At 52.8% G+C, this 27,952-nt stretch overlaps 1 protein-coding gene across 13 annotated transcripts; it reads right to left on the bottom strand.

The window, feature by feature from the left end:
* Window positions 1-58: 58 nt before the first annotated feature.
* QRICH2 (glutamine rich 2) lies at window positions 59-27,952 on the bottom strand. 13 transcript variants are annotated; one of them, XM_084750094.1, is made up of 22 exons: window positions 27,147-27,952; window positions 26,953-27,027; window positions 23,365-23,424; window positions 22,783-22,893; window positions 15,324-17,250; window positions 15,144-15,173; window positions 13,650-15,083; window positions 12,932-13,017; window positions 12,415-12,506; window positions 11,927-12,041; window positions 8,208-8,462; window positions 7,291-7,413; window positions 7,124-7,198; window positions 6,800-6,964; window positions 6,552-6,673; window positions 5,810-5,875; window positions 5,544-5,645; window positions 4,781-4,981; window positions 4,357-4,492; window positions 3,009-3,096; window positions 2,161-2,361; window positions 62-365 (listed from the first exon to the last, which is right to left on the bottom strand). In XM_084750094.1, exons 1-22 carry the CDS (start codon window positions 27,756-27,758, stop codon window positions 190-192), a joined length of 6,252 nt encoding a protein of 2,083 aa, XP_084606220.1. In that variant the 5' UTR covers window positions 27,759-27,952; the 3' UTR covers window positions 62-189. The 13 variants fall into 13 exon arrangements, with proteins under 13 accessions (XP_084606229.1, XP_084606227.1, XP_084606225.1 ...); XM_084750103.1 differs by having other exon boundaries at window positions 59-365; window positions 13,650-15,413; window positions 15,474-17,250; XM_084750101.1 differs by having other exon boundaries at window positions 59-365; window positions 13,650-15,383; window positions 15,414-17,250.

The raw sequence follows: 27,952 nt of genomic DNA on the forward strand, positions 1-27,952 counted from the left end.
CTTTCTCCTGCCCAGGAAAGGTCTGCCCTTCAGACATGGCGGGTGGGGGGCCCCTCAAAGCCCAGGGCTGCTAGGCCAACATCAGGTACCTACCTTCTCTTCTTGAGGTTCACTCCAGCTTGAGGCAGGGCATCAGAGAAGTCCCTTGGCACCCAACTCCTTTTTTCAAACATTTATTTATACCTGTGTTCAGTGAGCGGTGGTGGAGCGCGGGCCTCGGGTGGGCTCCTCCAGCCCCTCCCCTGGGGGGACATCCATGTGCAAATTCAGCTCAGACTGGCTGCCATGCAGGTTTGCCATGCGTGGGGGGCTGGAGAGACGCCCCTCAGTGGAGACTGGTCTGTCTTTCTTTTGTCCTGAAGAAACTGCAAGATAGGAGGGGCCTCAGCTTGTTCTGCCTAGTCCCCCCATACCCACCAGCGTCTGCTCTACCTTGCCCAAGCAAGTTGTAAACCCAGTTGCCAGGCTGCCGGCCTGGGCCACACAGTGCAAGCATTCATGGGCCTTCCTAAACAAATGCTTAAGGCCCTTCCATGGTCCTTGTGTGAACATGTTTAGTAATAAGCACCCCTGTGCAGGATCGCAGAAAGAACCTGCCTCTTTGATGACGCCTCCTGCTGTTTGGGCAACATACAAGCCCAGGATTTTTTCTCCCATTACTCTCTCCAGCTTCCATCTGGTGAGTGTTTCTAAGCAGGAAGTGGAATGCCTGGGATAAGGAAGCCAAGGAGCCTGTAGGACCCACGGAATCGTGTTCTTGTGGTCCGTTCTCCTTGGTTACCTGTGCTGGCACCCTTGAATTCCAGCGTGGCCACTTCCTGTTTGACCTCTCGGTACCCATCTCCCTCGTTGTTCCTGGGGCTGATGTTGGGCTCTATCTTTTAGTGTGGGTGTGTGAATTAAAACTGGGGACATAGCCGGGTGGTGGTGGCACACGCCTTTAATCCTAGCACTCGGGAGGCAGAGGCAGGCGGATCGTTGTGAGTTCGAGGCCAGCCTGGTTTACAAAGCTAGTCCAGGACAGCCAAGGCTACACAGAGAAACCCTGTCTTGAAAATCCAAACCAAACCAAACCAAAACTAGGGACATAGACGACCATGTAAACAACCTGGCCAGCAAGATGCCCTTGATGGTAGTACACCACTATGGCTGTCATGCCCCTTACATTGTTTTCCCTGCCTACCTCTGCCACACTCTCTCACAAATGCCAGCAGGGATGGAATGGAAGCGTATTACAGAGCTCAGGGTTTTGGTTTTGGTTTTGTTTTTTTCCTAGTTTTTCAAGACACGGTTTCTCTCTGTGTTTCTTGGCTGTCCTGGACTTGCTTTGTAGACCAGGCTGCCCTCAAATTCACAGTGATATGCCTGCCTCTGCCTCCTGAGTGCTGACATTACAGGCGTGTGTGCCACCACGCCCGGCGCTGAGCTCAGAGGTCTTAATTAGGAAGCAGGGTAGGGTATGGATGTCATGATCCTTAAATCTCCTGCAAGCTTTTGCAAAAACACTGTGTGGCAGCCACTGTCATATAGCTCTACCTCTGAAGGGCGCTGAGCCTGCACGCACACACACATCCGTGATAGATGGGGGGAGAGACTGGGTCAGTCACCTGGTAGTGTGTGACTTAGCCTCGCATTCTAGCAAGGACCATGCCTTGTGTGGTAGAACCCAGAGGCCCCTGGCCCCTGGCCCCTTGGGCTTCTATCTGACCTAGCTTCTTGGGGCGGGGGTGGGGAGACCAGGAACTCTAAGGGCTTTCCAGACCTAGAGGCTTAGAGGGACACCTGCAGGCTAGGCTCAGAGTGGCAGTGGCAGTGGGATCATCATGTCCTAGGCCCACATTTGTGTTTTGGGCAGGGACGACCTTGACCTGCAGCCAGAGAGCTGGGTACATGCATCTCTGTCCTTATGTCCTCTGGTGTGGAGTTGGACTGCATCAGTGTTCACCTCACAGACCCACCACATACCAAGCATCTAGCAACTGGTTTTCTTGATTCTCCCCTCCGCTCCTCTCCCCTTTCCTCCCCTCCCCTCCTCTCCCCTCCCTTTCCTTCCCCTCCTTTAGCTCCCTAGCCCTTGCTGTGTCTAGCCTGGGCTGGAGGGCTGTCAGGAAGGAAGGCGAGGCTTGGGGCTAGTGTTCATGCTGCCCAAAAGGAAGCTACCTGGATTGCTGTCAGCCAACATCTGTGCGCTCTGAGGCCGAGAGGGCAGCATGCTGCTGCTGCTCAGGGACGGCTGCCTGTGCAAGTGGGGCCGGGCATGCTGGGCCTGCTGGAGCTGCTGGAGCTGTTGGAGCTGCTGCAGCTGCTGCAGCTGCTGCAGCTGTTGCAGCTGTTTCGTTTTGTGTTTTGTCATTCCTGGGCCTGGGAAGGGCAGAAGGAGGGGCAGCACCAAGTGAGAGCTAGGAGGAGCCAACTGGTGGGATTCTCTATCAGCTGATTTTGTGGGTTTTGCCCATTAGAAACACTTCATCCGTCTAGATGTCTTCCCATCCATCAGTCTGTCTGTCCACAGACCCACTCAAATTCTCTGAGGACTTGTACTACGCATGCGTCAGCCTTGTGTAGGGGCTGGGTGAGTTCTGGCCTGGGCTTGTGGTTCAGGAAGGAGACAACAGGGAAGTCACAAGGCATGATGGGAAAATGAACTGCAAGTAGGCTCTCAGGAGCCTGGGAGATTGCTTGGTGTTTGCATCAGATAATGGCCCTTTGCTGGGCTTTGAGACATCAGGAAGACCTTGGCTGCACTGTTACAGGGCACTGAGGCTGAGTGTAGGATGGCTCAGCTGTGCGTCTGTAAGGATGAAGGGCAGCCAGAAAGGATGGAGCCGAGCCACTGCTGGGTGACTGGCCCAGGCCCAGCTGCTGCTCTCCATCTCACTTCAGGAGGAGAGAGAGATAAAGTACTCGATGCCCGGTGGTCCAAGACATGGCCAGACCAGGAGACAGACAAGCATCCTTTGTAACCCAAGCAAGAACGCCAAAGGAACTCAAGGCATCGGGACACTCACTGTCTTTGGCTAGGATCGCTGGCAGCCTTGTATCCATCCGTCCCTTGTAGATGTGCCCATCAAGGCCCAAGATATCAACCTCATCGTGCTGGAAAGGGATGATGTACACGGCCATTAGTGTAACAGTCTGAGTATCCCCCAGGGAGGCCTGGAGTGCAGACACCGTCAGCAAGGGATGCTCAGGATGCCCCCCACCCTACCCCCCTGAGCTGAGGCCGGGGGTCGCTTGTCTGGCTCTTGGGAGACAGAGGCAGCAGGCTTCCCACTGACGTCAAGGCCAGTTTGGGAGATACAGCCAGGACTGTAAATGGAAAGACTCACTCTCACTTTGTTTTTTTGTTTTGTTTTTGTTTTTTTGAGACAGGGTTTCTCTCTCTGTGTAGCTTGGCTGTCCTAGGCTCACTTTGTAGACCGGCCTGGCCTCAAACTCACAGTGATCCTCCTGCCTCTGCCACCTCCCCCCCCCCAAGTGCTGGGATTAAAGCTGTGGGCCACCACGCCCAGCTGACCCACTCTCAAGAAAGAAAGAGCCCAGTGTGGAGTCTGGCCTGAGTGGTGTTCTGAGGCCTGTGGTGGAAGGCAGTAGCGGAGTGCCTGGGAGACAGACGGAAGGAAGGAAGGAAGGAAGGAAGGAAGGAAGGAAGGAAGGAAGGAAGGGAGGACAGCGTTCTACCGAGTGGAGAGCCTGGGGCTTGAACTGGGCCAGACTTACACATCTCAGTTACTTTGGGAGGACAAAGCAGAAAGACCACGAGTTCAAGGCCTGCCTGAGAAAATCTGTGAAAAGACCATGTCTCAAAAATAAAAGGTGGGGAGCCTGCTGTGGTGGTGCACACCTTTAATCCCAGCACTCGGGAGGCAGGCAGATCACTGTGAGTTCAAGGCCAGCCCAGTCTACAAAGTGAGGCTAGGACAGCTAGGGGCACACAGAGAAACCCTGTCTTGAAAAACCGTAAGTAAGTAAATAAATAAATAAAAGGTGGGGGCTGGAGAGATGCTTCAGTGGCTAGGAGACTGGCCGTTCTACCAGAGGGACCCGGGTTCAATTCCCAGCACCCACATGGCAGCTCACACCCCATCTGTGATTTCAGTTCCTGAAATCCTCAAATAGACATACATACAGGCAAAACACTGATGTGCATAAAATAATAAATAAATTGTAAAAAAAAAAAAAGGTGAAAAGAGGCTGTGGAGGTAGCTCAGGGATGGCACTGGCCTAGGAACCCTCGGCCAACAAGGAAGGGAGAGAAAGAAGAGGGACCTCAAGGCAGAGTGCCATCTGATGGGTCTTGGGGTGGTTTCCCAGCAGGGGCATGCAGGGCTCCCCTCCCCATGGCTCCTGTCAGACCTTCATGGCAATCTGGATCTCCTCCAGCGGGGACAGGTGCTGCGGGCGGTTCCGGCGGTAGGGGTAGGTAAGGGTGTGGCTGCCCCCACAGCGACGGGGTACGGTTGAGTAGGTGTAATCTGCCGTATCTACCCCCCTGGGATGCAGACAGGTACAAGGAATCACTTTGAGCCACCAGGAGCGGCACCTGGGACAGGCGGGTGAGTAAACCGGAGGCCACACCCACCGTGCCCGCGGGCACCACTCTCCACACACTCTCCTCAGCCTTCATTTCCACCCCCACCCCCAGCCACAGCCACCCGAACAGTGGGCTGGCGGTGGGGCTGGCGGGGTGGGGGTGGGCGGATGGGCATTTGCTCCTACGAGCGAGCGGAAGCCAAGCCTGGATACCCTGGCCCGTGCGTCCTGGACTCTGCCCACCTACCGTTTGTAGCAGGGGTGGCTCAGGCACTGGGCGTGCAGCAACTCTCGGATCATCTGGCTGCTGGCCTTCACAGAGCCTCCAAAGTGGATCTGCACTTTCTCGATGTCCATCAGCATCTTGGAGTGCATGCTGCGCAGGCGCCCCACGCTCCGCTCCATCTGGGACAGATCACCCCGAGGGAGGTTGCCGCCCAGCTTCAGGCTGTGAGACCCAGGCAGAGGGAAAGAGGTCAGGCCAGACAGAATCCTGGGCTTTATTGCTTACGCTTCCCTTGGCTCCAGGCCCCTGTTGTGCGGGACTTTGTGTAGCGCGAACTGGCACTTATGAGGGGCTAAAGGCACCTCCGAGAGACCCACGAGGTACCAGACTTGCTGGGGAAGGTTTTCCCTAGATGCAAAAGCCTCCTTCCCTAACAAAATAAATGCTTAAAATGTAACAATAACAAAATACTAAACAAAAAAAAGGAAAAGTCCAGCACTCGGGAGGTAGAGGCAGGCAGATTACTGTGAGTTCGAGGCCAGCCTGGTCTACAAAAGCTAGTCCAGGATAGTCAAGGCTACACAGAGAAACCCTGTCTCAAAAAACCAAAACAAACAAACAAACAAAAGTCACTCTAGCATCCTCCATCCCCATCCTGGGCAGAGACAATCTGCATACCTCCAGTGTGCCCTCTGGAGCCATTTTGGTCCCCTTCCAGCCCACCCCACCCCTCCCCCCTCCCCTCCCCTGCCCTGCCCTGCCCCAGGATCCCGCTGTCCCATACTTGCGGCTCTGCTGTCGGACCTGCTCCAGCTCAAACACAGTGTAAGGCCGGATAGACCGGTGCCCCGGCATGCTGGGAATTATGGGGGTCATAGAGATGACTCTGGGCAGGAGCAGAGAAAATGGGAGGGAGTGTGGGTGTGAGAAATTCCACCACTCAGCAACAGCAGCCACCCACTGCCATGTTCTGAAGGTCCTAGCTGCTCAGTTTGAGCCCCTAGGAAGGGCCAGGGACCCAGGACGAGCGGGCGAGGTGTGGGCACTCACTGTCCAGTCACAGCTGTCTCCAAGGGGCGGTCACACGACAAGCAGTGGAAATGAGCCAAGAGCTGCCTGTCAGGGATGGGATATAGCGGGTGAGATCCAGAGAGCTTGCCTCCACCCTCCCAACCGCCCCTCACCTTCGCACCCCTGCAGGATGGGCTGTTGGCAGCTCAGTCCTCTAGGTGGCAAATCTTGCCCTACTTCCTGGGAATTCACCTGGTCCTAACCATCCCTTCCAAGCACACATCCTGGACCGGCTGTCCAACTGGGCACCTTTTATGTGTCTCTGGCGCCCCCTTGTGGCCATTAGTGGTGCTTCCCTAGCCAGGTTCCCAAGGGGCATCTTGGACATCTCTCTGCTCTAGAAATCCATTGTGCCACAATCCAACCCCAAGGCTGCATACTGGTGGCGCACGCCTTTAATCCCAGCACTCTGGAGGCAGAGGCAGGTGGATCTCTGAGTTCGAGGCCAGCCTGGTCTGTGGAGTCAGTTCCAGGACAGCCAGGGCTACACAGAGAAACCCTGGCTTGGGAAAACAACAAAACAAAACAAAACAAAAACCAATCTAACCCCTCAGAGACTTGCACCTCCCCTACTGCTTTTCTCCCCAATAATTTGAAGGATCTGGCCAAGTTATTCAACTCTAAAACGCAGCCCCTCTACCTGCTTGAAGGTCCATGTACTGCTCTTGGGGGCAGGGCTGCCCAGGGGCGGTCCCCAACGCCACGCCCTTCCTGGCCTCACCTCCGCATGGCTGCTGCCTCGTCGGCCTGGTAGAGTGGAGAGCGCTCTTTGAGTTGCTGACGCAGCGACTTCCAGCGATCCTCCAGCATCTGCTTCAACGGGTCCAGCTCCAGGCGGTCCAGCTGGGGGATGGGCGGCACAGGGTGAGCTTAGCGGTAGATTGGGGGAGAAAGTGGTGGTGTCCTAATGTCAGGGCCTTGCATGGAGATACGCTGTCTGGCCTGCCCTGCATCTGCCCCCGCCCTCACCTTGCTGTCCATCTCCGCCAGGAGCTTGTCAAGAAGTTTCTGCCAGTCTTGCTCCTGTCCGCTCATCTTGGCTAACAGCTCCTGCATCATATGGTTCAGCTGCTCCGTGGTGGCGTCAAATTGGAGCCGGCTCACTTTGGAGGCAAGAGCACTCTTGTCGGCTTTCTGCGGGAGAGAGAGAGCAGAATGGAGTGGGAATGTGCCTCCAGCAGGCTGTCCGTATCCCCTGCTGGCTCCACATCCCCTGCCCTCCCCCCACCCCCATCCCCTGCACTGGCTCGGGAGGAGCCAGGTGAGGCTCCTGGGTCGGGGTCTGGTGCTCACCACGTCAATCTCCATCTCCAGATGCTCTCTGTCAGCCTTTTCCTTCTCCAGCCTCTCTATCCCCTGGTACAGCACCTGGGGACCCATAGAACGGAGGAAAATGAAGGGTTAGTGATGCTGAGTGGCAGGGGTGGGCAGGGTCCCAAGGTGCCCCGCAGCGCGCTCACGTCAATGTCCTTCTGCTTCTGCCGATGGTCCTCGATGAGGTTGCTCGTGGTGATGTTGAGCTTCTCACAGTCACCCTGGACTTGCAGGATGGCACTCTGCACATGGCCCAGCAGCTCCTCATCCTACAGCATGGTGGAAACAAAGAACCGATTCCTGGAAGTTGTTCTCTGACCTCTATAAGTGTGCCGTGAGATGTGCATATGCACGTGCGCACACACATGTACACACCCACACACACCAAACACATAAGCGCTGAAAACAAAGCCATCACTCAACACATAAGCTCACTTCAAACCCATTTTGGCTTTTCAGACTGTTCACGACTGTTGTGTCCCCCTACTGGATGTAGTCACCAGTCCGGTCCCCCAGGTGTTGATGGGCTGGCACCAATGGCCATCATCACGGAGATGACTGAGGCTCAGCTGTTCCACGCTCTCCCATGATCCCTGAGAGGTGAGGTGTGGCCAACAACCTGAACAGAATCTAATTTCCTGCATCCAAGAGCAGAAGCTGAGAGCTGGTGGTGAGCCCTCCCCCCAGGAAGCAGGCCTTCCTCCGTCCAGGGGAAGTCTAGAAAGTGCTGGGAACACTGGCAGTTGAGGGGCACCGTGTCCTGCAACTGTGCTTGTGTCCTTGCATTCCACAGTGGGCACTGTTCCACCATTGGTCAGTCGGTGCTGTTCGACCCACTAAGCCCACGCCCTTCCTATACTTTGCTATCTTCAAGGCTGCTACTGCCTTCCCTGTGACCTGTGTAAGGACCAGGGCCTTATATGGGACCTGACTAAAGGCTCCACCATGGAAACCTGACCCTCAAGCTTTGGCACCCCTCTCTGCAGAATACTGTCAGCCCTGGCCTCTGTGGACCTCTGGGAAGGCAGCTCTCACCCTGTGAGGGAGCTGAGCAGAGTCTCACCTGGCCCTGCAGCTTGGCCTTCTTGGAGGGCCTGGAGGCAGCCAGGGTGCTGACCATGTCCTGCAGCTGCTCGTAGCGCTGTACCAGCAGGCTGACTTGATGGCTCACATCCAGACTGCAGGCAGGACAGGTGGCTTCGGGATCGAGCTGGCCGGGCACCAGGTTGCTTGCGGACTTGTGCGGGGTGATGCTCATGGACAGCAGCGTGGAGGAGGAGCTCAGCATGCCCTCGATGATCGTTCGGAGCTTGTCCAGCTGGATGCAGGACAGACGTCAAAGGGTGGGGCAGAGAGGTAGGGTCAAGGGCACGTCTAACCCTGGCGTAGCATATTCTGCCTCTCTCTTGCTGTGAGACAGGACAGCCGCTGCCTCCTCGACACCTCGCAGAGAACACTGCACACAGCAGACGGTTGCTTTCTAACCCATCACATAGTTTTCAAATACCCTGTCTGCCAGCAGGTAGCATTAATGACAAAAAAAAAAAAAAAGCCCCGCCCCTTATGGGTCCAGTAGACGTGGCTTCTGTAGCTAGAGACTAAAGGAGTGTTCTCCCGGGGCTCTTGAAGCCCTGCGGGTGTGAACACACGTTCGTTCTCATCCGGGATGCAAACGCTAATGATAAAGGAATATGACAAGTGCCAATAAAGCCACAGGGACCTCTCGGGGTCCAGAGGTACAAGTGCCTTCCAGGGAGAGCTGCTCAGCCTGGCCCTCTGGCTTCCCTCGTCTCCCTATGGCCTCAGCTGGTGGCCAGCTGGATTCAAGCCCAACCAACCTAGACCTGCTAAGGAGGACGTTGCCCAGCTCCAAAAAGGGGCATGATCACGCCGCATCAACCCCTTCCAGGTGTCCAGTGACACCAAGTAGACTTTACAGAGCTTAGGGAAGGTATTTGAGATGGTGTGAGAGCTGCTAGAAGGCGTGTGGGCAGCCAGGAGGAATGGAGAGGAAAGGTTTATGTGCGCACCGACACTGGGCCCAGCAGTCAGTCGGACTGCTCAAGACTGGGGGTTCTCCTTCCGGCTCTTCGCAGGCCCGCACACAACACATCTGTTTTCCTTGTGTTCCGGGCTCACAACAGTCAGTAGCCTGCTAAAGAAGGGTCCTATGCTAAGGCCAGTACAGCCGATGGCTGCTGGGGTAGAAGAAGGCATACTGTCCTCTCTCCGAGCTAAAACAATCCCCAGAAAAGCTGCGTGACTCAGGAGAACCTTCAAGAACAAAAAGAGGGTCTCTGGGAAAAATAGAAGCAGGAAAGCATTTCAGAAAGAACAGCGTTAGAAGGCGTTAAGCGCACTAGGAGAAAGGCAGGAGGCGGGGCTACCAGGGAGAGAGGCAGGGGGCGGGGCCGCCAGGGAGAAAGGCAGGGGGCGGGGCCGCCAGGAGCCTGGAAGTGCGGGTGGTGCGCAAAGTGGAGCCTGCTGGATGGTTGCACCGGGCATCATCCCAGGACTGCAGAGAGAAAACAAAAGACTGCAAAGGAGATAGTCCTGGGGTGGGGTGGGGTTGTGGGGGGTTCCCTATGTATTCAGTGTGGCCCTGGGAGGCCCCTGAAGGCTGCCAAGCTCAGATGTACATTTTGGGCTGGCAAGTGACCTTTCCTTTTAACTCTCCGAGCTTGGGAGTCATGAAGGAACTTGGGAAAGGGGGAGGTTGCTGATGTAGGGTAGTGAAGATACTGTCTGGCACATAAGGCACTGGGTTTGAGGTCGCCAGCGCCATGCATGCTCAGGTGCACACACAGAAAGCACACAACGGCCAGCTGGCAAAAGGGAATGTCTCAGCATCACTAGTTACTGGGAAAATGCAAATCCAAACCCAGTAACACTTCACACCCCCTAGAGTGCCTGTAGCCTTCAGAAAGGAGAAAAGAGAGATCAAACCCAGAGCCTTACATGCCAGGTGTACACAATACAATGCACAGATACACAAATACACACACATACACAACACACAACCACACGTACATAAACACACACCACACACAGACAAACTCACATAATTAATTAAACAAAAATAGACTAAACCTAAAAGGAGAAAAAGGTAAGTGTTGATGAAGATGTGAAAAACTGCAGCCTTTAGCCGGGCACGGTGGCACATGCCTTTAATCTCAGCACTTGGGAGGCAGAGGCAGACAGATCACTGTGAGTTCAAGGCCAGCCTGGTGGTCTACAGAGTGAGTCTGGGACAGCCAAGGCTACACAGAGAGACCCTGTCTCATCTTCCCTCCCCCACGACCCCCCAACAAAAACCAAGACAACAAGCCGGGTGTTGTGGTGCACGCCTTTAATCCCAGTAGTTGGGAGGCAGATGGATCCCTCTGAGTTCGAAGCCAGGCTGGTCTACAAAGTGAGTCCAGGACATCTGTCTTGAAAAACTAAAAAAGGAAGAGGAGGAAGAGGAGGAGGAGAAGAAGAAGAAAACAAAAAACCAAGAACAAAACCTGCAAAAACCTGCAGCCTTTGCACTGCTGGTAGGGATTTCATAAGGGTCCAGCTACCTGAGAAAATAGGCTGTGAGCCTCAACTGATAAACAGTCATTGCACCAAGTAGAATTTTGACCTCCAGGGTCCACGCCCAAGAGGAAAGGAGACATATTCACATTGATGTTCAGAGCGGCATGAGTCCTCAGAGCTAGAAGATGAGCTGGGCATGGTGGTACCACGCCTTTAATCCCATCACTCGGTAGGCAAAAGCAGGTGGATCGCTGTGAGTTCGAGGCCAGCCTGGTCTACAAAGTAAGTCCAGGTCAGTCAGGACTACACAGAAAGACCCTGTCTTGAAAAACCAAAACCAACCAACCAAACAAAAAAAACGCTACATGGACTGAGCAGGTTGTACATTTACATTTACTCACGAGTGTACACACACACACACACACACACACACACACACACACACACACTCACTAACAACAGTGAAAGAAAAAGAGGCCATGGATTTGAAAGACGATAAGGGCGGGTATATGGAAGGGCTTGAAGAGAGGCAGGAGATTATGTAAAAACAATTATTAAAACAAAATACAATTAAAGGGTGTTTTGTTTGTTTGTTTGTTTGTTTTGTGCTTTCTTGGGGGTGAGGGTGTTGAGACAGGCTCTCTCTGTGTAGCCCTGGCTGTCCTGGAACTTGCTCTATATGTAGACCAGGCTGGGATTAACTCAGACATCTGCTGGCCTCTGTCTCCCCAGTGCTGGGATTAAAGCTGTGTTTTTTATGATATGCAAATTAAAGGAAATAAACAACAGGAAGGAGGCAGTGGAGGAGCCTGGGTCTCAACTCCTGTACTGGGGCCCTTGAACTTGAACTTGCGCCCTCAGCCTCAGCTCAACGCAGCCCATCACTCCTCCTGTACTCCGGGTGAGAAGTGCCCCCCCCAGCCCCCCCCCACCCCCCCTCCCCCGGAGGCTCGTGAATTTGATCGCTTGGTCCATAATTGTTGCTCCCTTTGAGCAGAGGGGAAGGTGATCTGCCAGCCTCCTGCTCCGGCTGCCGTACTTTTCTCACCTGTAGTTAGCCCGTCCTCACTGTGATTGATGTATTCTGTCTTTCCCTAAATCGCTTTTGGGTCATGGTTTTTGTTTTTGTTTTTCCCACAGCAACAGAAAAATGACTCTACACACACCCGGAACGGGGCCTGGTCTCCAGGTAGTGAGGGCTGGCAGGCGACCCTCTGGCCTGACCCTGGGAGGGGCCCTGGGCCTTGGCCACAGGCTGTTCACCTGATCCTGAAGATAAAGAGAGGCCTCAGAGACCGAGTTCTCCATGGCTGCCTTGCCTTGCTCCTGGCTTTCTCTCAGCTCAATCAGCTCCTTCTCAATGTCAGTCACGGTGACTCTGTAAGGTTCAAAGAACAGCTGGTGCCACCACCTGACCAGAAGCCTTCGCTCATTCCGGCTGTGGGAGACACAGCAGGGTAAGAACACCAGGAGCCTTCCGTCTAGGGGTCCCAAGTGGGGGTCCCGAGGAGGGACAGGGAAAGAGACATCATGTCTGGGCCCCTCCCAGTCCTGGTGCTGAGGTCTTTAGGAACATGGGGTGACTTCTACCAGAAGTGTTTGCAAAGACTAGCACAGCTTGAAGTGCTGGTAGAGTCCAGGTGAGAGACAGTGGCCAGTGCAGGGTGTGGGGAGACAAAAGCCTGCCTCCACTGCCACGCCTTAACCATGATGCCGGCCAGAGGAGCCCAGCTTCGGAGAGAGGATAGCACCTGAGGATGCCCAGCTGCAGGCTCAGATGGCTAGGTTTCACGTCCTTCCCTCCAAAGCTGTCCACATCCACAAGCCTTTGTATCTTCTCCAGCTGCGAGCACAAAGGAAGCCAAGAGTCAGACGGCCCCCCCACACCCCCCTCCTCCCCCCTCCCCCCACACCCCCCCTCCCCCCCCACACCCCCCCCCCAGTGTCAGCTTCCCCCTTCTATCTCACGAATGGGGCTGCCTGCAGTAGAGACCCAGCAGTCTCTTGTAATGGCCTCCACCTGGCTGCCGCAGGTGGTGGGAGGAGCAAACGTGTGTTAATTGGACCACCTGTGTTTCGAAGGCTTCGAGTATCCAGCTTCCTGAGTGATACCGGCCTGTGGTTTCTGTATGACTGGGACAACGTGGATTACCCGAGACCACAGTGTAGTGGGAGGGGCTGCGGCATCCAGCCCAGCAGAAATGGTCACCACGTCTCTGGTCCCTGACGCAAATGTGGAACTAAGGAAGCTGACCCTCCCATACGCACTTTTGCCTTGTCCTGTCGTATTTCTTTGTTCAAGGTCTTTAGGGTCTTCAGCTGCTCCTGCAGGTCCACGGGTATGATCTTTTTGACTGTGGAATATGGAGGCCACCATCAAGAAGTGAGACTCCATTGGGCCTCTCCCCCCACCTCTTTCCAGTCTCTCAATAGTGAATTGGCCCCAAAGGTAGAAAGGGGAGAGGCTGGCATTTGTCTACAAAATCTCTCCCACTGCCGCTGCCCTTTCTTTCCTTTTTAAAAAATATTTATTTATTGTATATGAGTGCTTTATCTGCAGAAGAGGGCATCAGATCACATTATAGATGGTTTTGAGCCACCATGTGGTTGCTGGGAATTGAACTCAGGAAGAGCAGGTGGCGCTCTTAACCACTGAGCCAGCTCTCCAGCCCCCTGCCCCTGCCCTTTCTATCTGCCATAGGGCAAAGGGGATAAGCTTCCTTCTGCAATTGTCCCCGCCTCCCTCGCCTCCGTGCTCCTCCCTCCCTCCGTAGGAACTCAACCCTTAACTGCCCGGACAAAGGCCTGAAACTGGGCTTCATGCCTCTCTGGCTCTGCTGGCTTAGTTTCCCACTGTGCGGCCCAGCTTCCCCCACAGGCTGCTGGCGCTGCTGCTACTTAAGGAGTCTGGATAGGAGCATGCTCCTGGTCAGGGGGGAGAGAAGGGTGACCAAGCTGTCTCCCTGCTGTGGCAGAGGGGGCTTACTCATATTTGTAAACAGGAACTGGATTTTCTCCAAATCCGTCTGGCCGGCCTGCTCCGCGTCCAGGTCTTTGATTTGCTCCTTCAGTTCCAGATAAAGGCCAACGATCTCGCCCATCAGGCGAAATGTCTCCACTGCCATGGGGAAACTCGGAGCCAGCTTCTCTAGGGACTCCCGGCGGTCACTGTGAACACTACGGGTTTCGCTTCCCGATGAGAGTTGCTGAAGATAACTCGAGGAGCCTCGAATCCTATAGTCAGTGGTGTCTTGATCTAGGGTAGTTTGTGTGCCCAGTTCAAACTGGACTGAGGTCCGTTTCCTGCCCAGATCCCAAAGGACTGCCTGGTCGTAGAGATCTCTGTCCTGCACTGTCCCTGAGTCCTCTCTAGCAAGCAAATCTTGGCCTTCGCTATACTGGCCTTGTTCTAGTTGAAGCTGATATGCCTGGGGCAGATTCTGACTCTGAGATTCTGTCGGCAATGATGGAAAGCAAAGCTCTATGCTTGGTGCAACAAAGCTCGTCTGACTTGTTGGTTGTCTGAAAACAGATGGATATACACCAGGTGGAACCAAGCTAGGCCTGTATGCACCGGGCTGATCCAAATCAGGCTGCATCATCCCAAGCCCAGACGTGCCAGGCTGTTGTGACCTAAGCTGATCTGCCTCAGGTTGTAGTGAGTCCTGTTTTTCATCCCCTAGCAAGCCATGCTGATCCATGCCAGGCTGCAGCAAGTCCCGCTTTTCCACCCCAGGCTGTAGAGAGCCAGGCTGCTCCATGCCAGGCTGCACCAAACCATGCTGAACTGCACCTGGCTGCAACAGGCCACTCTGAACTACAGGCTGCATTAAGTCAAACTGACCCATGCCAGGTTGGGCTAAGCCACTCTCATCTGCACCAGGTTCGAGTAAACCATGCTGTGCTACACCCGGCTGCACAAAACCATACTGATCAGCTCTTGGCTGAACCAAACTGTATTGACCTATGCCATCTTGGACCAAACCAGGTGAGTATGCATCAGGCTGCACCCAACCACCAGGAGCTGTACCTGGTGGCAACACACCAGGCTGAACCGCACCTGGTGGCAACACACCAGGCTGAACCCCACCTGGTGGCAACACACCAGGCTGAACCGCACCTGGTGGCAACACACCAGGCTGAACCGCACCTGGTGGCAACACACCGGCCTGAACTGCACCTGGTGGCAACACACCAGGCTGAACCGCACCTGGTGGCAACACACCGGCCTGAACTGCACCTGGTGGCAACACACGGGCCTGAAACGCACCTGGTGGCTTCAAGCCAGGCTGAACCGCACCTGGTGGCAACACACCAGGCTGAACCGCACCTGGTGGCCACAGGCCAGGCTGCACCGCACCTGGTGGCTTCAAGCCAGGCTGAACCGCACCTGGTGGCAACACACCAGGCTGAACTGCACCTGGTGGCCACACGCCAGGCTGAACCGCACCTGGTGGCTTCAAGCCAGGCTGCACCGCACCTGGTGGCAACACGCCAGGCTGCACCGCACCTGGTGGCAACACGCCAGGCTGCACCGCACCTGGTGGCAACACGCCAGGCTGAACCGCACCTGGTGGCTTCAAGCCAGGCTGCACCGCACCTGGTGGCAACATGCCAGGCTGCACCGCACCTGGTGGCTTCAAGCCAGGCTGCACCGCACCTGGTGGCAACACGCCAGGCTGAACCGCACCTGGTGGCTTCAAGCCAGGCTGCACCGCACCTGGTGGCAACACGCCAGGCTGAACCGCACCTGGTGGCTTCAAGCCAGGCTGAACCGCACCTGGTGGCTTCAAGCCAGGCTGAACCGCACCTGGTGGCAACATGCCAGGCTGAACCGCACCTGGCTGTGCCATCTCACGCTGATCTACACCGGGCTGCGCCACACTCCTATCTGCACCAGGATGCACAAAACCACGCTGATTCATTCCAGGTTGTACTAAACCATCCTGAATCCCACCAGGTTGCATCAGCCCGGGTGTATATGCGGCTGGCTGTACCAGCCTATACTGAATGGCAGCTGGCTGTACAAGTCTGTGGTGATCCATTCCAAGTTGTCCCAGACCAGGTTGTACCAAACCAGGCAGTTTTGCACTAGTCTGTACCCAGCCCTGCTGATCTGTGCTTGGCTGGACCCAAATAGGCTGACCTGTGTCAGATTGCACTAAACCTTGTTGCTCTGCACCAAGTTGTGTTAAACCAGGTGGGTAGACACCAGATTGAATCAAGCTAGGGTGGCCTGTGCCAGGAGGTACCAAACGTCGATCCACGCTAGACTGCACCAAACCACGTTGATCTGCCCCTGGCTGTGCAGAACTCTGAAGATCAGCCCCCGGCTGAACCAAAGCCTGCATGCCTGCCCCAGGCTGTGCTGCAGCTTGCAGACTTGTCCTGGACTGCGCCAGAGCCCGCTGTTCTATCTCGAGGGGCACTGAAATACGCCGGTCTGCATCAGTCTGCACCGAACTCCGCTGTTCTGGCCCAACAGGCATTGAAATCCGCCGATCTACACTAGGCTTCACCGAACCACGCAGGTCTTGCCTGGGCGGCTCGAAACCAGGCCTCGTCACCCCCTGCTGATCGACAACTGGCGGAGCCACACCTCGCCCATCTGCTCGAGCCTGGATGAGATCAAGCTGTTCTGGGCCAGGTTGTATGAAACGAGGTGCTGCTCCTAAACTGGGCTGTCCAAAACCTTGTTGATCTGCACTAACTTGCGTGGAACCAGGTTGCACCACACCATATTGATCTGGAAGGGCTGGTGGGAAGGCACGCTGCCCTCTGCCAGGCATTACTAATCCCTGCTGATCCACAAAAGGAGTGATCAGTCCTTGCTGGTCTGTGCCTAACATAAGTCCCTGCTGATCTAAGCCAGCTAGTTTCAAGTCTTGTTGACCCACGGCCGCTGGTCCCAGACCACTGCCGTACGCGACAGCCTGTCCTGTCCCCTGTTGGTCTGTCCCAGGACGCATCATGCCTTGTTGATACGTGCTGAATGGAACTGGAGCAACCTGGGCTCTGCTAGGCTTTTCCAGGCCTTGTTGACCCCTGTCAGGTACTGATGGTGGCAGCACAGCACTCTGATCTATACCAAGAGGTACCGATCCCTGGCCATCCATTTCTGGTGGTAATACACCAAGCTGACCCGTGGTGAGGGGTGTCACGGCATGAGGATACGAGCTAGGGTATAGCGTTGCAGCCTGATCCGTGCCAAATGGTCCAAACCCACTCTGATCTGGCCTTGGGTAGGCTTGGGGTGCCTGACTAATGGGCACCCCACCACGCTGATCTCTGGCTGCGGGGGGTAAGTCCTGTTGAGTTGGCCTAGGGTGGTGTTCATCTCTTCTTGCATAAGTGGGCGGCACAGGCTCCCCCATAATCTGACGATCTGCCTCTGATGTGACCCGGGATGGCTCCTGGGCCCGTTGGTGCTGATCTCGAATGCTCTGATCTCTGCTAGAGACCTGTTCTGGGCCACCAGTGGAATCCAGAGCCTGGTCAGCAGCCAAGGCCTTAGGGAATATTCCACTTGGAAAGAGGTCAGTTGTTGTCAGTTTGTGCTTGCCAAATGTTGCTGATGAATCTGAGCTCTGGATAAAGAGAAAGAGGGAAATTTGGTTACAACCAATTCTAAAAACCCAAGAGCCTGAAAGGAAGGGGTTTTCTTGGGTATTTGACCAGGATGATTTAAGACCCTTGATGAAAAGAACGCCTGTGTGTGTTTGTAATTGTATTTGTGTGTGAGTGTGTTATTTTTGTGTGTGTGTAAGCATGTATGTGTGTGTGTATGAGAGAGTGAGAGAGAGGCTGGGGAAGGCAGGTCCTCCACCACTGAACTGTGTTCTCTTCTGAGCCTTTGTTTGACTCTTCATATTCAGTCAGGGTCTCCCTCACCAGCTGGGCTGGCCTTGAACTCACTCTGTAGCCTAGGCAAGCCTTGAACTTTTCCTGTGCCTGCCTCAGTGGTTGGGATTACAGGTCTGATAGGTTTTTTCTTATTTGTTTTAAGACAGGGACATAGGGGAGATTAACATGTTTTTGTTTTGATCCCAAGGGTGTGGCGGGGAACAGACTTGTGAGAGAACAGGTGATATTTATCCACTTAGAAGTCGAACCACTTCGTGAGGGGGGGCTTGGTTGTTGCCAGCTGAAAAACATCCTAATACAGACTCTGAGAGGATGTGTGTGTGTGTGTGTGTGTGTGTGTGTGTGTGTGTGTGTGTGTGTGTGTGTGCGCCCAAAACAGGTGGCTGGGGCTTTTTTGGGTCTTGGTATTGTTTGGCTGTTCATTGCTCCACTTTGAGATGCTCCAGGGAAGACTTCAAGGCTTTGGGGCTCTGGCTGAGGCTCTGGTTTCCAGTTGCTCCAGGTTCTGGCAGCAACTCTGGTGGACTTGCTGGTCTGCTGAAATCCTGCTAACTACGCCATGAGACTGGTTCCTAGGAACTGATAACCCAGACGGTTTCATTCTTGTTTTCCTTAATCTCATTTCCCTCCTTTCTAGGGTAGTTGGGTTTTAAGGGAGGTATGCTCATTTAATAAGTTCATAATAAAGTATAATTGTAAAGGAAACTGAGCCTACACAGGGGCTTGGATTTCTTTGTTTCAGTTTGGTTTGATTTTTCGAGACAGGGTTTCTCTGTGTAACCTTGGCTGTCCTAGACTCACTTTGTAGACCAGGCTGGCCTTGAACTCACAATGATCCGCCTGCCTCTGCCTCCCAAGTGCTGGGATTAAAGGCATGCGCCACCATGCCCGGCTTGGGGCTTGGATTTCTTATGTAGCAGACCATAACAAATTTCTACTCCTGCCTCCACCTCTGGGGTCTGAGACTGCAGCAGTCAGGCCACTGGGGGACTGAGCCAAGCATCTGTGTGTGCTAAGCAAATATTCTACCAACTAAGCTGCAGCCCCAGCTCCTGGCTTGGCTTTTTATTTTTTATTTTCTTTTGAGACAGGGTTTCTCTGTGTAGTCTTGGATGTCCTGGACTCACTTTGTAGACCAGGCTGGCTTTGAACTCACAGAGATCCGCCTGCCTCTGGCTCCCGAGTGCTGGGATTAAAGGTGTCCAGCTCCTGGCTTGGCTTTTTATGACAACCTCGAGGTTGGCCTTGAATTTACAGCCCTCCTTTCATACCTATTGGATTACACACCTGCTCTCAGTCCCACTGCCTCTTACAAAGACCTTGGTGATAATGTCTTATCTGCAAGATCTAGGGTACGACCACTCAAGATTCTTCAGTTCATCAGACCTACAAAGTCCCTTTTGTCATTAAAAGGTAACAACTGGCCAGGCGTGGTGGCGCACACCTTTGATCCCAGCACTCTGGAGGCAGAGGCAGGCTGATCGCTGTGAGTTCAAGGCCAGCCTGTATACAAGGTAGGAGGCAGAAGCAGGCATATCTCTGAGTCTGAGGCCAGCCTGGTCTAGAAAGAGTCCAGGACAGCCAAGGCTACACAGAGAAACCCTGTCTTGAGACACCGAAAAACAAAACAAAAGCTAACAATGGAGGGATTTTAGGAACGAGGGCATAGATGCTTATTACAGGCTATGTGATCCTACTGTGAACTGTAAAAACCTGTTGTTTCAGCCGGGCAGTGGTGGCGCACGCCTTTCATCCCAGCACTCGGGAGGCAGAGGCAGGTGGATCCCTGTGAGTTCAAGGCCAGCCTGGTCTACAAAGTGAGTCCAAGACAGCCAAGGCTACACAGAGAGACCCTGTCCCGGAAAAAAAACAAAAACAAAACAAAAAATCCCAAAACCTGTTGTTTCTAGTTCTGCAGTGCCTCAGCCCTAGCACACATCTTTAATCCAAGAGCTTTCTGTAAACAAAAGCTAAATAAAGTTAACCCTAGGTCAGCCGGACGATAGTGACGCACGCCTTTAATCCCAGCACTGGGGAGGCAGAGGCAGGAAGATCGCTGTGAGTTTGAGGCCAGCCTGGTCTACAAAGCAAGTCCAGGACAGCCAAGGCTACACAGAGAAACCCAAAAAAACAAAAACAAAAACAAAGTTAACCCTAGGTCAAGAGGGGGGAGCAAGAAACCAGCTGACAGGGATTAAGTAGAAAGGAGGAGCTTTTAGCTTTTGGGACTGTAGGCTTTTTCCTTTGGGAGGTGAGCTAAGTAGGAAGTGGGCGCTTTCTCTGCCTCTCTGAGCGAGCAGGTTTTAACCCCAACATCTGGCTCCTGAGTCTTTATTGGTAAAATTGAATGATTAGGATTTTCTTTCATGAAAAGGGCAGATGCTCTTGGGGCTATCAACTCACTACAATGAATAAAGACACGTTGTGTGAGTTGTGGGAAAACAGAGGAGGGGGTGCCATTTTCAGCAATAAGGGCATCAGATGAGACCCGTGTCTTTCCAAGGATGCCTAACGGGTGAACAGAGCAGAGTTCTAGGGAAAAATGTAACTTGATTCAGAATATGTTCACCGAGGGACTGGTGGCATTTCTCAGTTGGTAAAAATGTCTGCCACTAAGCCTGACCTGATTTCAATCCCTGGGGCCCACATGGCAGGAGGAGGGAACCTCCTCTTTAGGGTTGTTCTCTGACTGCCACTGAGGCATCCTGGAGTGCACACAGCCATAACTGTTTAAAGAAGCCCGTGTCTCCAACTGTATAGTCTCAAAATATATAACACATAGTTTTGTCCAAATTTTCAGGTTTTTTTTTTTTCCCAAGACAGGGTTTCTCTGTGTAACCTTGGCTGTCCTGGACTCACTTTGTAGACCAGGCTGTCCTCGAACTCACAGAGATCCTCCTGCCTCTGCCTACCAAGTGCTGGGATTAAAGGCATGTGCCACCACCGCCCAGCTTGTCCAAGACATTTTAAAAAAAGATTTATTTATTACCCTGTCTGGAAAAACCAGAGAGAGAGAGAGAGAGAGAGAGAGAGAGAGAGAGAGAGAGAGAGATTTACTACATACAGTGTTCTGCCTGCATACCAGAAGAGGGCATTAGATACATTATAGATGGTTGTGAGCCACCATGTGGTTGCTGGGAATTGAACTCAGGACCTCCGAAAGAGCAGCCAGTGCTCTTAACCCGAGCCATCTCTCCAGCCCTTGTCCAAGATTTTGGAGCAGCCGATGTGGGGATAAGTATTTCCTAACTCCACAGCTTCTGACCTGCAGTTTAGCTTTCTCAGCAGTAGGGACATCCTACAGTCTGGGCAGCCTGGCACCTTGCCCACAGGCTCGTCGTGGACTTCCTCCAGTTTTGATATCAAGGTTCTGTGGGCATTTGGAATTTGGAAGCCTTAGAATTATGAGGAGGGACAAAACAGTTTACTGGCCATTTTTTCTTTCTTTCTTTCTTTCTTTCTTTCTTTCTTTCTTTCTTTCTCTCTCTCTCTCTTTCTATTATTATTATTATTGTTATTATTATTATTATTATTATTTTGTTTTGTTTTTTGAAACAGAGTCTCTGTGTATCCTTGGCTGTCTTGGACTCACTTTGTAGACCAGGCTGGTCTTAAACTCAGTGATTGGCTTGCCTCTGCCTCCCAAGTGCTGGGATTAAAGGCGTGTACTACCACCACCGCCTGGCTCCTCCTCGGTCTTTTTGACGCAAGGTCTCTCACAGAACTGAGCTCCACAATTCAGCACACATAGCTAGTTGGCCAGCATAGTGCTGCCCCAAAGACCCTCTTACATCTCCCTCCTCAGAACTTGGGTCAGAGGCACACACATTTATGCCTGTGCTGATGGAGTGTCTCCCCAGCCTGCCCTGGATTTTTCTCTTCTTCATCCTGGCTCTCAATAAGGATTTGCAAAGTAAGTCTTTTGCTTTAATTTTATCTAGCCTGCCAGGCCACCAATGCTTGGTGTATCTTGGGCATTTGTTTTATTTTCATTTTAAAGGTGTATTTATCTAATGTATATGAGTACTTTATATGCATGCATACCTGCATTGCTAGAAAAGGGCATCAAATTACATTATAAATGGTTATGAGCCACCATGTAGTTGCTGGGAATTGAACTCAGGACCTCTGGAAGACAAGGTGGTACTCTTAACCACTGAGCCATCTCTTCAGCCCCTTATTTTTTATTTTCTTTTTAATTTATTTGGCAGGTTTTTCTTTTTGCTTTGTTTTTAAAAAATATTTATTTATTTATTTATTTATTTATTATGCATATAACATTCTGCCAGCTTGTGTGCCTGGCAGAAGAGGGCACCAGATCTCATTATGGATGGTTATGAACCACCATGGTTGCTGGGGAACTGAACTCAGGACCTCTGGAAGAGCAGACAGTGCTCTTAACCTCTGAGCCATCTCTCCAGCCCATTTTGCTTTGTTTTTTGAGTTTTTGAGCCTTGACTGTCCTGATTCACTTTGCAGACCAGGCAATTTTTGTTTGTTTGAATTTTGCTTTTCGAGACAGAGTTTCTCTGTGTAGCCTTGAGTGTCCTAGACTTGCTTTGTAGACCAGCCTGGCCTCGAACTCACAGAGATCTGCCTGCTTCTGCCTCCTGAGTGCTGGGTTTAAAGGTGTGCGCCATCATGCCCAGCACTAGGCATTTTGTGTTAAGATTTTTATTACTTATTTAGTTTTGAGACATGGTCTCACTATATAGTCATGGCTGGCCTAGAACTTTTAACTTAGACCAGTGAATCCTGCCTATAAGGGTCATGAGAAAATCACTAGGTTTTGCCAAAGATGTGGTGATCATGTGATCATGTGTACCATCTCAAGATGGGCAGACATAAGGAGCGGCCTCTTGCCTTTCCAGTTGCCCTGGTCCAGGTGTTAAGGAATGAATGCTTCTTAGGATAGACTATAAGGAAGGCTGAAAAGCAAAGACCACCAACCTTTGGGCATCACTTTTCACCCAGTGAAAAACTGGCAAAGCTTAACAGCGTGCGCACTGGCATACCATCTGTGCGGGAGAGGGCTTACAGAAGGAGTAGCGTCTCTCCATGCCGCTGTTTGGACTCTCAGCTGGGGCAACACACAATAGCAACAGGCAGACAAAGTGTGAAGTTGAGCATCCCAAGCCCAAGAATTTACTCAGTTCTCTCATGTCAGCGTCACCTTGGGAAAATATACTCAATACGCACAATCTGTTCTCTGGAATCCTCCCCAGTGCCACTGCCCGGGGCCCCTGTTTGTTTACCCCTCTGGAGGCCTTCCAGCCGTCGGTGATTGCTTGTTCCAGCTCTTCCCAGGTGACCAGGGTGACTTCTTCGTCACCCGGAGTGAGATTGAGCTTCCGACTTAACTGATCCTGTAGGTAATAGAGCAAGACACAGACCCCCCACACACATGTGAGCGTGAATGCACATACACGAAAGTGTGTCAGCAGAGATGCACACATGTGTGTGTAAAGATGAACGCACATGTGTGTAAGCATGAACACACACACACCACATGCATAAGCAGCACACACCCTGCAGACCGGGACCAACAGGGTTGACTGGGTGCCACCGATAATCCCAGCCCCAGGGAGAGTCCCTGGCCTTCTGTGACTAGCTGAAAGTACAGAATTTGCCTCCACGTGGTGGATTCTGATAGAGCCCTGAGCAGAGGCGGCGAGGACTTGCCCTTCTATCAGGAAGTGGTGGCACTTTTTGGCAGACAGCTGTGCAAAGGGCGTTGGGACCAACCCTAGACAGATGCCAGTCTGAAGAGAAGCCCTCTACCCCTCGGGGCCCTCCCCCCCCCCCCCCCCCCCCCGCCAAGAGCTTGCCCATCTTACCAGGTACTCTTCTCGGGCTTTGACTAGCTTCTCCAAGTCATTAAGGCGTGGAAGGAGCTCCTGGAAACAAGAATTTAGAAATGGACCATCACGGGGCTGGAGAGATGGCTCAGTGGTTAAGGGCACTGACGGCTCTTCTATAGGACCTAGTTTCAAATCCCAGCACCCACATGGGAGCTCACAAGTGCCCGTAACTCCAAGATCTGATGGTCTCACATAGACATACGTGCATGTAAAACACCAAATACACATAAAATAAAGGCAAATAGTAAAACATTAAAAAAAAAAATGGACCATCATTCACCCCTCCTGTGTGCACGTGCATGCACACACATGCACACACATGCACACATGCACACACATGCACACATGCATTGCAAAGGAGAAAAGGAAATGAGATGCACATGGCTCTTAGTGAAGGGATGGTTTTTGGTTTTTACTTTTTCCCTAGTCTAATGCGGCAGATACAGCCAGGTTCCTGGTTCCTCTCCTCCAGGTAGGAGGAGGGAGGTAGATTTTGGGGGGCAGCGGTGGCAGTGATCCAGTACAGTATGCCCGGTCGGTATTCATGCAGGGCTCAGAATGCTGGCCCCGGCTTCGTCTCACGCTTACCAAAAGCGTCCAGCTCTACAGCAAGAGGCCCGTCTTGCCTCTCCAAATGCCAAGTACTGTACTGGGCACCTCAGCGATGCAGGCTAGTCTGAGCGGCGGGAGGACAAAGACACCTCAAGGGGCCCCAGCAAGTGCTCAGAACCTCAGCAGTTCTTTACAACGTGTGCTGACCTCCAGGATCTAAGTTGAGATTCCAAACAGACCCTTCACACTCAGAGGGTTGGGAAAGGCCAGGCATGGTGTTGCACGCATGCCCGTTGTCATGGTTCTTGAGACATAGCTGCAAGGATCAGGGCATCAGGTCAGCCTTGGCTACACAGCTCTGTACAACGGCAGCTGTACTGCAAGGAGACCTTGTTTCAGCAAACAAACAGAGAATGAGGTCCGCTCCTCACAGCCGAGGGAAGGGGTACAAAGGTTCCCCAGGGCCTGTGGGATGCTCAGGCTGGTGTGCAGGTGGGACACCCCTCAGGGCTCAGCCTCCGTTGGCCTGCCTGGCCTCCATTTCTCTTTTGGACCTCTCTCCATCCTTCCTTCCTGATTGGCCCCCCTCCCCCCCCCCACACACCCGTAACCCCGTGGCCTGCTAATCTGTGTTAGAAGATGAGCCTGTGTGTTCAACTTGAGCCGACATGCTCTGTTTCCTCGTGCTCACAGGACAATGTACACTGGGGCAAATTTCTCCCTCAGGAAAATCCAAGGCTAGGTCAAAGTGTCCCCAGGCTGCCGTAGCTTTCACCTATAACCATGAGTCACTGGTCTTCCGTCCCTACTCTCCCCTCATGAGGACTGATCTATACACTAACAAATTTCCTCATTCTCCCCTGCGGCGATGAAGGAAGCTCTAAGTGAAGTGTGAAGTCTTTTTTTTTTTTTTTTTTTTTTTTTTTGAGGCAGAGTTTCTCTGTGTAGCCTGGGCTGTCCTTGACTCGCTTTGTAGACCAGGCTGGCTGGCCTCGAACTCACAGCGATCCACCTGCCTCTGCCTCCTGAGTGCTGGGATTAAAGGCGTGCGCCACCACGCCCAGCCTCTATGTGAAGTCTTGAGTGAATGTGTGCTGTTGGCATGGGCACAGCCGAGTCAGGAATCCGGGAGCTTCAGGACCACAGAGGAACAGCAAAGCACACCCCATGCCGCCCCCGCCATCCATGAGGCTCAGGGAAAATGGCTAAACTCTTTTTCTGGTCTGTGTGTGCATGTTGACAGTGTGTACCGAACGCATCCACTGTCGCACACATACAACCCCCCTGGATATTTACAGACTGCCCCTACAGAGGTCAGCTAACCTGCGTCCTTGCTCAGCTGTGTATTATAATAAGCCTGGCTCCTTGTCTATCTGTGTGCAATAACTCTGCCTTCCTGTTCGGCTGGGCTGTGGAGGGTTCTCCCTCTGAAAGCCTGGATGACTCAAACCCAACTTTCTCCCTCCAACCCCCCCCCTCTTCTGTGTGTTTTCCTTTTTCCTTTGCTGCTGCCTTCTGCAGGCTGAGGGCTGGAGGTTAAGCAAAGACCCAGCATTCCTTTAATCTCCAGACTGGCCTTAAATTTGTAGCAACCCTCAGTCCCCTGTCTACCAAGTACTGCTGGGATTACAGGTGGTGAGGACCGTTCCCTAGGTAACTCTATTTATTTGATTTGTGTGGTAGCAAGGAGGAAAATGGCCCCCATAGGCTTAAATGTTTAGGGAGTGGCACTGTTTGAAAAGATTAAGGTGTCTGGTCTTGGGGGATATGTTTCAAAAGCCTTAGCCAATCAAGACACTGACACTGATTATATTTTAAAATAGCCTTGGTTAACCTGGGGCAGGGCAGACATCAATCCTCTAAACTACCTCCCATAGTGGGGCAGGCATGGGATCCCTGCCTCAATCCCAGGCCATCTGCTTCTAATAACTTCTACCAAGCTCCTCCCATCTATAATCCCAAATACTTGCTAATGTTCTTCATCTGGGCCGGATTCTCCATCCACGACGCCGGACATGTGCTTCTCCAGCTAACCCATGGCGGCCTTCCTCTCTTCCCTTCAGGTCTCTCCCCTTTCTCCTCCTGGCCGGCCTTCTTCTTCCCAGAATTCCTCTCTCTCCTAGCCCCACCTATCTCTTGCCCTGGCCAGGTGGGATGGCTTTTTATTAAGCAAAAGGTGGGTCAGAAACAGCAAATAGCAATCAACATCAAAATAAAATCAGATTATCTTGCCTACTGAGCCATCTCTCCAGCCCCAGCCCCTGTTTCCTAGGGTCATTAATAACTTATCCAGTACCTATAAAACCGAAACCGACTTTGAGGGTAGCTGGCAACATGGCAGAATCTTGAGTTTTCCTTAAAAATACAGACTATCCTGGTGTGATGATTCCTTTAATCCCAGCACTTGGGAGGCAGAGGCAGGTGGATTAATGTGAGTTCGAGGCCAGCCTGGTCTACAAAATGAGTCCAGGACAGCCAAGGCTACACAGAGAAACCCTGTTTTGAAAAAAAAAAAAAGGAAGAAAGAAAGAAAGGAAAAAAGAAAAAGAAGAAAATGAGGCAGCTGGAGAGATGTCTCAGAGGTTAAGAGCACTGTCTGTTCTGCCAAAGGTCCTGATTCAATTCCCAGGAACCACATGGTGGCTCACAATTGTCTATAGTGAGATCTGGTGCCCTCTTCCGGCATGCAGGTGTACATATAGGCAAAACACTACATATAATAATTTTCTAGCTGGGCATAGTGGCGCACGCCTTTAATCCCAGCACTCGGGAGGCAGAGGCTATGCGGATTGCTATTGAGTTCAAGACCAGCCTGGTCTACACGGTGAGCCTAGGACAGCCAAGGCTAAACAGAAAACCTGTCTCCAAAAAAAAAAAAAAAAACAATAAAAAATAAATAAAATAAATAAATAAAATTGAAAAGTAGTTTTAAAAAAGAATAAATGAGCAAGGGAGAAGAGCTGTGGCAAAGGGTCACCCCACTTGTGAAATATGATCCCCAGTTATCCTCACCTGCTCTTGCACCTTCTGTTGGGCTTCTTTCAGGACTTTCACGTCCTCTATGAGGTCTTGGAGAGCACTCGTGGGCTGTAAGGCAGAATAGGAGCCGTGTGAGGCCAGACCTGGGACCTCTTGTTTTGGGGGGTAACTTAGGGGCTCAAAGGTAGCCTGAAGGAACAGAGATTCTGTAGGGTCAGTGGACCCACCTTGCTTGGGCCGACTGGCTTTGAGTGTCTTGGCTGTGCCACCTGGGAGGGTGTCCCGACTGCGAACTCAGCCTTCTCCTTCTCCAGCACTTCCGGGGATTCATCGACACTGGCCTTTGTTGGGGAGATCTGTGAGGACGTTTGTGCGTACAGTGGAGCCCTCTCCTCTTCTGACTTCGTTAACTCCTGGAAGAAGTCGAGGGCCGTGGAAGTGGAAGTGGAAATGCTCTCCACCTGTGTGGTGATGCCCTGCACTTTGTCGTCCATGTTCTTTAGCTGCTGGCTGAGGTCCTGTACCTGGCTGCCCAGTTCCTTCACCTGGCTTTGCAGGCTCTGCGGAGTCTGTGACAGCTTTAACGAACTCCGGCGCTTCTCCTTGGTGGTTGACACATGCGGGGAGCTAAAGGAGCCTCTGGCCTCAACTGAGCGGCCACTCTCAGCCGATGGGTGGTGGAAGTCGATAGATACCTCTTGGAGGTTGAGGCTCTTGAGCATGGCCACAATCAATGTGTGCAGTGCCGTAAAGTTCACCGCGCCCACCTCTGGAGTGCCGATTGCCAGGTCCGCCAGCTCCCTGAGGGAGACCCTGTTGGCTGCTAAGGACGACGGCATCTTGTGCCCTGTTGGGGGGTGCAGAACCAGGGAGGAAGGACGACCAAGCCCCACTTGCTCCTGGCAGGTCTATGGGGCCAGCGGCTGGTCTCAGCAGGTGGCCCTGCTTGTGGGTTTGTGGCTTCCAAGTTGGAGCCCTGGGCTCCACTCTCCTTGCCAGCCCGGCTCTCTCGGCCAGTGGACGTTTGGAACGA

The sequence above is a fragment of the Acomys minous genome (genome assembly GCF_964271855.1).
Source record: "Acomys minous genome assembly, chromosome: 12".
Lineage (NCBI taxonomy): Eukaryota > Metazoa > Chordata > Mammalia > Rodentia > Muridae > Acomys > Acomys minous.